The sequence below is a fragment of the Pygocentrus nattereri genome, chromosome 24 (genome assembly GCF_015220715.1).
Source record: "Pygocentrus nattereri isolate fPygNat1 chromosome 24, fPygNat1.pri, whole genome shotgun sequence".
In the NCBI taxonomy this organism is placed as follows: Eukaryota; Metazoa; Chordata; class Actinopteri; order Characiformes; family Serrasalmidae; genus Pygocentrus; species Pygocentrus nattereri.
In genome coordinates this window covers 17,469,376-17,480,092 of record NC_051234.1, presented here as the reverse complement: position 1 = coordinate 17,480,092, position 10,717 = coordinate 17,469,376, and the positions used below count along the sequence as shown (strand labels likewise).

Here is a 10,717-nt window from a genome sequence, read left to right as displayed (position 1 = left end):
AAATCACTTTACAAACAAAGACACATGATAGTGATTTGGTTTTCGCTTAGTTTATTGCTAGAATGTTTGCAACTGACTTTTAAGTTATAAACTCTTTAAGCTTTAAAAATCCTGAATAATGCACATTTAATGTACTGTAACAGTATCAGCATTACAAACAACAGACATTTGCTCAATGATTAAGTTTATGGATGCAAAACATTTCTGCACGTCTGTTAAAATCCTCATATCATCCAGAGACATTTCCTCAAATTTTTTGGAATAAAATGTACTTTTGTGATGTAGTGCATAAATATTGTTAAACCGCACCAATCACTCCTAACTACACTGCAAAATTGATGATTTTTAATGAATTGCCTTTGTGATGTCACTAAAACCAACACTTTTACCAACATTCATCCTACAGCTGTTTGTCTCCACCCACTCCTTCTGAAGTTATAAGGAGTGATTAAGCAGGAACTGCTTTTTGAATGAGGCCAATCAGAACAGAGCTCATTTACAAAGGCACAATAACAAAAAACTGCCTGTTTAATTCTAAGGGGCAAGGCTCACAGTATTCAAAAATAAATATGCTTGTTTTGGTATGTAAAATCAAACAAATATTCAGAAAATAATAAAAACAAATGTTGAAAAACTGTAAATTGCACATTAGTGTTGCCCATTTTTAATTCATAAGCTTGGAAGGAGTTAGATGTTTAAAAATCGGTTCATACGAGTTACTGTGAATGTTTCACGCAGACTGAATCCAGGTGCATCCACCTCATCCGGAATTCTGTTGATTCTTGGGTGTAAGGCGGTGTAATACAGAACCAGAAACACCAGCCCCATTGCGTTAGCCACCACAATGAATGCCATGACAGGTAAAAAAAACTCTAACCCCAAAGTCATGGGCTTGAATAGAAACAGAAGGAAGGGAGCTGAGAGGTTCAGGAGCGTGCTGATTATGTAATAAACAGTCATTGGTAGTGCTGTCTTTTTCCCTTGTAAATTAAAGAAGGTAAAAATGAGGATAAACCCAACAATTCCTCTGTAGAAATACTCCAGACACAGCGAAGTGCAGAAATCAGTCTTTATCACATGAGCCCACACAGTGCCCACCAGCCATATCAAGACCATTGCCAGGATACTGTAAATGTGCAGCATGATGAGCAGAGTCAGGCTCAGTATACGGGCTGATATGGTTAAAACTTTATAGAGCAGGTATACGGCCATGGGGAACCCACTGGGCATCTCCAAGGTGTTGGGCAGGGATCTGCGTAAACAGCGCCAGTAATCCACTGTGGTCCATGCAATGTTGAGGAAGGAGACGACCATGCTAATATCTGAGAAAGAAAAGAGCTAATGAGTCTTAAGCTTTTACTGAATGAATAGAATTCATCAGAGTATCGCAATTTGCCCATTTCATGAGAAGCAAAGGATCTATCTATCTTTCTGATAGACATTCTTCCAGTTTGGTTCGTTTTTGTGGCATGAACCACATGACAAAAATCCTGTCTGTGTTCAGTTTCTGAAGTTTACTTCTTTAATTTTAGCACAGGAGCTACAAGGCTGAAGCAGTTTATTCATTTAAAGTAGTTAGTAAAGTATTTAAAGAAGTGCTTACAGCCATACCAGAGAACGCTCGGTCCCGGAAGCTAAGCAGGGTCAGGCCTAGTTAGTGCTTGGATGGGAAACCAGGTGTGGTAAGCACAACAAGTAATGGAAGCTTCCCAGATGGCTACTATACGTGGCCCAACCTTGGCTCAACAACATTGCCTACGCTGGTAAATCATGTTAAACCAACAACATTTTGGCTGAGGATCTATGCTGGTCTGATGTTGGCCGGCAAGCTATTTGGGATGTCAACATTTTTCAGCTATTAGTTGCCTTGTAATAAGAATTTACTTAATTTCACATCACTAATGCTTATCTGAGTAGACTGACTTGGAACTGATGTTGGAGGAATAGTGACATTTGACTCCATCCAATTATCCAATGTTCTGAAATCAGTCAAACACAGACCAACACTGTTTTGATGTTGTAATTCGGCGTGCAGCTAGGATAATGTTTATAGTCATTGAGCTAACATACTTTTGCCATCTGAGTTACAAACGCCAATTAATCTCAAATTGACTTATTTATGTGGTTTCTTACAGATATGATAAAATCTATAAACACAGCCTAATGTAAACAAATGCAGCCTAGCATAGCTATTAGTGCTATTTTTTCATAATGAACGTTCCGTATAAAAAGCAGGCGTGTAGGTTTACTGGTGGTTATGGATTGTAAATAAAATGGTTATATTGTTACTGTATACACCTCAGACCCTGGTTCCTATCACTACCACATTTTCAGTGACTGAAAATAACTGTTTACAGGTCAACAACTCCATGATGCAGAATTATTGAATGTTGACAAATTTCTTTAGATCTTCCCTTAGATATGTTGAACCTGCTACCTGCTAAAGCTGCTGAACATTCCTGTATATGAACGTGAGGAGTATACTGAGACTCACACTGTATGACGGATGCATGTTGGTACTGGAGAATGATGTAGAGCTGCAGGATAAGCTGAGGAACGCTCTCCAGAAATGTCTCAAGCAGGCGCAACATGCTCAGATCTGCTGCCAGACCAAAAAGATGCAGAGTCATTGAGTTTGGCTCGAAGTCCTGAAGCCAAACAGACTTAAAGCTGGCTTTCAGCAGCTTGAAGTACCTAAAGAAAAAAAATCAGGAGAATGAGGAACATTAGTGTGTGTATATACAGTATACATTCACCGGCCACTTTATTAGGTACACTCAATGCATTTAGGCATATAGAGGTGGTCAAGACAACTTGCTGAAGTGCAAACCGAGCATCAGAATGGGGAAGAAAGGTGATTTAAGTGACTTTGAACATGGCATGGTTGTTGGTGCCAGACAGGTGGTATGTCACGAAGAAGTTAGGCAGTTCTGAAGGCAAAAGGGGGTCCAACCTTTTACTAGCACCTGTACCTAGTGGCTAGTGTGTGTATATTTTTAAAAGTACCACAAAGCTTTAAAAGAATGAAACTGTAGGCAAGATTACAGTCATTTAATTTGACTCTTAGCCTGTCAGTGTGTCGCAGTGTGTCAGCTGCATGCATCATGCTGTAAACATCACCTGCTTTTACATGTGACATCAATCTATAAGACCAATAAAAGGCGCATATCCTCTTTTTTCTTGTATTTTATATTTCCCTTTGAGGACCACTTGTAATGTTTGTGTGGTTTTATGTACCAAAGTCAGTAATCATACATTTCTCCAAACATTTTGAAAACATATCTCCCTAACTTAGCTCATTATATTTCATAATTAACTTAATTGTAACTGAGCAGGCCTAAAATGGCTGTGCACTGAAAACACAGATATATGTTAATGTGCTGGGTTTCATGACATCATAAAAAAAAATTAAAATGGGCTGTTTTTGCTTAAAGACCATGCCACTGTGTTGGCACAGCTCTGTAGAAAACCACTGACCAATAGAATGGAATGCTCTGGAGCAGCCACACATGAGGCTATGGTTATCATGCTCAACGCCAAGTGTGGGCTAGAGGGGTATAAAGATCTCAAGCACTGGGCTGTGTAGTAGTGAAAGTGTGTTCGCTGGAGTAATGGAGCTCCACCCAATACCTTTGGGATGAGCTGGAGTGACCCCTATCTGATCCATCATCAGTACCTGATCTCACTAACGCTCTTGTGGATGAATGCAATCAAATCCTCACAGCAGTGTTCCACCATTTAGTGTAAAGCCTTCCTAGAAGAGTAGAGACTGTTACTGTAGCAAAGTGGGACACACTCACTATTAATATATTTGATTTTGGAAGAAACACTGGAGACTTTTGGACATATGGGTCTCTTTTGCACTACAGCGCTGGATCGTGGGCTTCTTCTGGGAAACCTCAGACTGTCAGGATCAGGCAACATTGGCAACATTGCCAGGCAGATATTTCTAGTCATGCAAGACCAGATTTCTATCTCTATAAGTGAGACCTAAAAACTCTAAATTAAAAATAAATAGATTGTAGTAATTGGCTCAAATAATGCACAAAAAAGTATGGCTAGTGCACTTGGAATTGTAGATCTCCTTAAAAAAAGCCCTGGGGGGCTTTTCCTTCTTGCGCCTTTACCAGAGCCAATGGGTCCTTTTTATTGAAGGGTGGGAGTTTCCCAGTAAACGGACACCACGTTGAGCGTTACAAGCTTTCCTATTTATTTTCCAACCAGTGACCTGTCTCTTCCTTTGTATTTCCTCCTCTGGGACCAACCACCAGCTAACTGTTGCTCAAATAACATATTAGAGGATCCAGACAGTAAAGACTCATCTGGGATCGTGAAGTCGAGTGACAGAATGCTAAAATAGAGTGGTGGTGTTTTAAGCAGTAGCCTGCTGGGCTAAGTTTACTTAGTTGGGAAGCTAAAAGTGACACCCACCAAAATATCACACATTTAGAGGTGGAGTAACAGAACACCAAAATTGTGGTCTATGTTGTTTGTAGCTTTTAGCTTTTAGCCTGTTAGCCATCGCAGAGTCACTATTTTGCGTAGTTTTTTTGTGTATTTCCTGGTTCTGATTGAGCAAAAAGCAATATCATGAGTCACACCAGCACAGAACGGCACAGTAAGGCTATCAGAACCATTTGACGTTACAGTGGTAAGGAGGCCATAGTGTATACAGTAGCATTAAAGGAGACAGCTTTTGCACAAGTCATTGTGCTTTATTAATGAGCTGTAGTTCACCACAGCTAAGCTGTACACAGAGTTTGCTGAAAGTTCACTCTAAGCGTAAGCTCTACACTCAGCTCACATTGGCACTCTGTCAGTGCACGGCTCCGACTGCCCCACTACTTCCTCTTCTAATGCTTAAACACAGACATCAGTCTAGCCCTGCCCTTCACCATAAGTGTCCTTAGCAAAATAACCTTGTGCAGAACCCATAATGTGGAATTAACATGACATGTCTTGAATGCACTACACTACTATACAGTATACCCTCACTGGCCACTTTATTAGGTACTTTATTAGGTGCTAGTAAAAGGTTGGACCCCCTTTTGCCTTCATAACTGCCTTAATTCTTTGTCGCATATTTTCAACAAGATGTTGGAAACATTCCTCAGATATTTTGGTTGGTTATTTGAGTTACTTGCCTTTCTATCTTCTGGAACCAGTCTGCCCATTCTCCTCTGACCTCTCACATCTACAAGGCATTTTCATCCACACAACTGCCGCTCACTGGATATTTTCTCTTTTTCTGATCATTCTCTGTAAACCCTAGAGATGGCTGTGTGTGAAAATCCCAGTAGATCAGCAGTTTCTGAAATACTCAAACCAGCCCGTCTGGCACCAACAATCACGCCACTTTCAAAGTCACTTAAATCACCTTTCTTCTCCATTCTGATGCTCGGTTTGCACTTCAGCAAGTTGTCTTGACCACCTCTACATGCCTAAATGCATTGAGTTGTGGCCAGGTGATGTTTATCTATTTGTGTTAACAAGCAACTGAACAGGTGAACCTAATAAAGTGGCCAGTGAGTGTATATTGTTCACACAGTGCAGCTTAAGCCTTAGCATTCGACCACGTTCCTGTTAATATTGTATTATGGTATTTTTTGCATTATGTAAATATTTAGAATGCTCTTTTTTGGTGTCTGGTTTGTGAACATGATAATCAGTGTGACAGGTCAGGGCGTACGCAAAAATAATTCACATACCATTCCTGTCTCCAAAAAACCTGCACGTACACTGTCTGGCAAAAGTCTGGGGACACATATTTTTTTTGAATTTTAATTTTAATTATAAAAATTATAAATGATCCTGTTTTTTTTGGCTGGCTTTGCAATAATGGTACTTCTCAGCATTCAAATCAGGTTACTTTACAGTGGTGGGGATAGGAACCAGGGATTGTGATGTCTACAACACAAATATATCCATTTTATTTACTACCAAAAACCAATGAACCTACACATGTCTTTTATGTTGGTGTTGATGATGGTAACATCATGATTGTACCCTTCCACCAAAATGTCAAGTTGTAAGGGAGCCTTTTGAAGTGGATGTCTAGTTCCTATAACCAACACTGTGAACAGTTCTGACTTTGTGAATTTGCCTAGAATATCACACCACTCTGAATGACATTATTATGTCTTCTCAATTCAAGTATGTGGAAAATGAGAAAAATCCTCTTTTATCTTATACACTCACCAGCCACTTTATTAGGTACACCTAGTAACTGCTGATCTACTGGGATTTTCACGCACAACCATCTCTAAGGTTTACAGAGAATGGTCAGAAAAAGAGAAAATATCCAGTAAGCGGCAGTTGTGTGGATGAAAATGCCTTGTTGATGTGAGAGGTCAGAGGAGAATGGGCAGACTGGTTCCAGATGACAGAAAGGTACGGTAAACAGTAAATCAAATAAACAAAATCTCTGAGGAATGTTTCCAACACCTTGTTGAAAGTAAGCCACGAAGAATTAAGGCAGTTCTGAAGGCAAAAGGGGGTCCAACCTTTTACTAGCAAGTTGTACCTAATAAAGTGGCCTGTGAGTGTATATTAACAGTATGTAGTGAACTTTACCGTGTAAAGAAGCCCAGCTGCAGCAGATGCACCACGACCAGACAAGCCTTAGGCAGCTCTTCATTTTCCCTGTCATCCTTAAACCACACGTAGCTGAAAACGTGTGTGCACAGAGATGCGATGATGATGAATGAAAGAGTCAGGGCAAACCAAATGTATTTTTCTTCTTTAAAATACTGCCGGCTCACTAATAAATCTGATCCAATGTCCGCCACAGAGAATATCAGTCCAATCACAATGCAGATCCACCGGAATTTGGTAAATCTTCCATTGCTATCCATGACTCAGACTCAGTACCAAAGACAGTCCTTTTTATTTTCCTTCGTCTTTGTAATACATCCAGTTCTGTGGTCCAATTTCATCTTGTTGTCTGCAAATCCATAATCTGTGCATACATATTTGAAAAAATATTAGCATGTCATCTATTTAAGACAGTTATACAGAATTATACTGGTTCATCATTGCATATACATTTGTTGTATGAGTATCAATGACTGTATCTATTAGTGTTGTGGACTTTACCCCTCCAGCAGTATGAGCTACTGCTCAATGATAAAGAAGTGATTTGTTACACAGTTCAGTGTACTGAATGTGCTGTACAATGCTGTATAGAATAGAATGAGTAAATATTGCCAGATAGATCTGGTGAGCACCAAAAGTGAAGCCGCAGTCTTACTGTTTGACTTCATACACTGTAAAAATTGATATCTTAGCAAGTGAAAACATCTTAAATGTAGTCAATGTATCTATGAGATTTTGGTAAGAATATTGTAAGACTGTTTAACTTATTTCTAAACATTTCTATTTATTTTAAGTGATTTTATAATATAAAAGTGTCTTATTCCATTGGCAGATCAAATTACTTGTTTCAAGCATTAAATTATTATATACATTATTTCTCTAAACAAATAAAATAAACTTTCTTTAGATAACATTAATTAGACCAAGTAAATAATGTGTACAAATAGGCTGAAAAATCTCACAGTATTCTTACAAAAGTAATAGGGATATTTTCACTTGCTAAGACATGATTTTTTTTCCCTGTGCAACTAGTACAATATGGTAGTTCAGACTATGTCTCATCCAAAATGAGTGCTTGTGGAAAAATAATGAAGGCAATGTACACCTGTTAATGGGAATGTGAGTTGCACAGTATTTTTTCAGTTCTGCAATGTGGCACACAAGCCAATACGCAGTCACTACTGTGAATACTTTCCAGAATTTTATTTAAGTAAGCTATTTGACACGTATATACAATCACCAGCCACTTTATTAGGTACACCTAGTAAAAGGTTGCACCCCCTTTTGCCATCAGACCTGCTTTAACCTTCCTGTCGTGTTCAGGTCAAATCTGATCGTTTTACAACTTAAAACACTCATAAATATTGTATTTTACATCTGATTGCCTCTAGGCCTTATGATATCCTCCACACTATGCACTTGAACATATAAAAGTGATGATCACCTCTTTCATTTAATTTTGAGTGTTTAATCAATCAATTGTTACACCTGTGGTGTTCCCGGTCAAAAGTGACCGCCATAGGAAATGAATGGGTATCCAGACTATATTCATCCATCAGACAGAAAACATCCTCATACACACCCCCCAACTCACTCACTCTATTTGTATTTGCACTGCAGTTATTTTATGTCTAATTCTATAAATTCAGGTTAAACACTACTTTGAAACATTGTTCACAGCTAAAGAATGTTGAATAAAAATATGGTGGTGAAAAATGGTTTCTGTGCTAATTTAAGAGCAGTTAAAACAGACCGGTCAATTTAGGAACACTAAAGTAAGGGGCAGGAGGTGAAGAGGACAGGAGGGTTAATGGCATACTTTCAACAAGGTGTTGGAAATATTCCTCAGAGATTTTGGTTGGTTATTTGAGTTATTGTTGCCTTTCTATCATCTCGAACCAGTCTGCCCATTCTCCTCTGACCTCTCACATCAACAAGTCATTTTCGTCCACACAACTGCCGTTCACTGGATATTTTCTCTTTTTTGGACCATTCTCTGTAAACCCTAGAGATGGCTGTGTGTGAAAATCCCAGTAGATCAGCAGTTTCTGAAATACTCAGACCAGCCCGTCTGGCACCAACAATCACGCCACATTCAAAGTCACTTAAATCACCTTTCTTCCCCATTCTGATGCGCAATTTGCACTTCAGTAAGCTGTCTTGACCACCTCTACATGTTTAAATGCATTGACCTGCGGCCGTGTGATTGGCTGATTAGCTATTTGTGTTAACAAGCAACTGAACCTACTAATGCGGCCTGTGAGTGTATATTTCACATATGTGCTTAAAAATGAAGGTGCTAAAAGCGTTCTTTGGGGTGATGCCATAGAAGAGCCACTTTTGGCTCCCTAAAGAAGTTTTCTTTAAAAAAGCTTTGGACATGAGATGTACAAGAGCAAGAAATGTCAACATACAATAAATGTTCCATACCACTTTAAGATTTCATAGAAAATGAATGTCCCAGCCAAGAACCACTGAAGAATCTGTATTTTAAAAGATCTAAAGGCAGATCAAATGCTTATTAGATCATCGGGATATCAAACTAATTAGCACGTCTAACACACAGGATCCGTTTATTAAACTTTTTGTGAGTATCGTGTTGACAAAGAGTTTGAATACAAAATTCAGGCAATAAGCTTTGATTGATGCAGATATTATGTGCTTTAAACGCAAAATGTGTATTGTTTTTAATGAAGAACGTAAATGTACTCACCCAGGCTCTTCAGTCAGTCGCTCCAATCAAATCATTCTGTTTCAGTTTGTGAATGTGATTTCTTAACTCAGCTGAGAAAACCACTCCCTTCCTGTCACAAAGCCACAGCGTGACATAATAGACATAGACACACACTGACACGTGTGCATAAAGTTCTACTATGTTCACATCTACCCAGGAACACTGTAAAATCCCCACTGCCTACTCACACAGCCCACAGCTGTTTTATGTAAACCGGAAACAAACAGCAGAAAGTTTGAAAAAATAAACATTATGAGACAAAGAAATACTAAAGTTTCTGCTTGATTTTTCAATCACTATTCAAATTTAAGCAAATCTGTGACACTGACCATAGGAAGGTTTGTTTCTGAGTCAATTGCAAAGGCAGAGAATACCCTCTCGGTGGGTGGGGCTGTTGAGAATTTATCTTAAAGGTGAATTTTGCCAATATTTCACAATTTCTGCATAATTAAGAAAAAAAGCACATCATTCAGAGTGGAAGTCCATTTAGAATGGAATACTAGAGACCTCTGGTTTCTCTTAACAACTAAGCTTTAAACAAAGAAGTTTATGCAGTAATTCGGCAGAAGAAATGCAGATCATGTTTTGAATTCCTGATCCGATGTAAATCCACTTATTGTGTGTCTCTGCACTGTAAGTGGTAATTTAGATTTGTTTGCTTTAGTTTCGGCGGAGCTCTACAGTGAATGCAGCTTGACCTGTCTGAAGGAGCACACCTCATTAAATGCGTGCGTAAAGTTCACTGAATGTTTTCAGCAAACTCAGGACTTCCTTATCACAGCTGTTCCTCCTAAAGCTGTTCAGAGGCAGAGATAAGGACAGAAACGTAAAGCATTACAGCACTGACTGACATATTTACTGACTGACTGACTGACTGACTTACAGACTGCACCCTCTGCTTCACTATCAATATTGACTCAGTCCTAAAATGTGTTCCATTACAAAATGCAAGCATCAAGTCTTTGCGCTTAACAAAGATTGTGAGAGGAGATACAGAGTGAGGGCGTACTGCAGGAAAACATTCAAGAGTTTGTATGCTTACAGAAGCAAAAAGACATGAAGCTCAAGTACAGGGTGGACAATATCACATAAAATAGTCGTACTTGTTGGCCATTACATCAGAATCAAGCCAGTTTTATGTGAAAATTTGAACACCCCCAAAGACATTTAGCTGATTTTTTAAGATAAGTTTAGACACCCTCTACAGAGAAACTCATTTTTAGTGCGTAATTACTGTTTGTTTGTTGAGTCTAACATACTTAGAAAAAAATGTCATAACTCTTGCAGAGGCAATATTTTATTATTTTTATATTTCAAATTCAGCAAATAAACAGTAATTATGCATTTAACAGTTCAGAAGTGTTGTCTGTAGAGGATGTGTTAACTTAT

General features: G+C 38.7%; 1 protein-coding gene across 1 annotated transcript; it reads right to left on the bottom strand.

Moving 5' to 3' along the window:
* Window positions 1-633: 633 nt before the first annotated feature.
* xkr9 (XK, Kell blood group complex subunit-related family, member 9) lies at window positions 634-9,366 on the bottom strand. Its single transcript, XM_017696134.2, has 4 exons — window positions 9,308-9,366; window positions 6,574-6,958; window positions 2,495-2,694; window positions 634-1,322 (listed from the first exon to the last, which is right to left on the bottom strand). Exons 2-4 carry the CDS (start codon window positions 6,852-6,854, stop codon window positions 688-690), a joined length of 1,116 nt encoding a protein of 371 aa, XP_017551623.1. The 5' UTR covers window positions 6,855-6,958; window positions 9,308-9,366; the 3' UTR covers window positions 634-687.
* Between the last annotated feature and the right edge of the window lie 1,351 nt (window positions 9,367-10,717).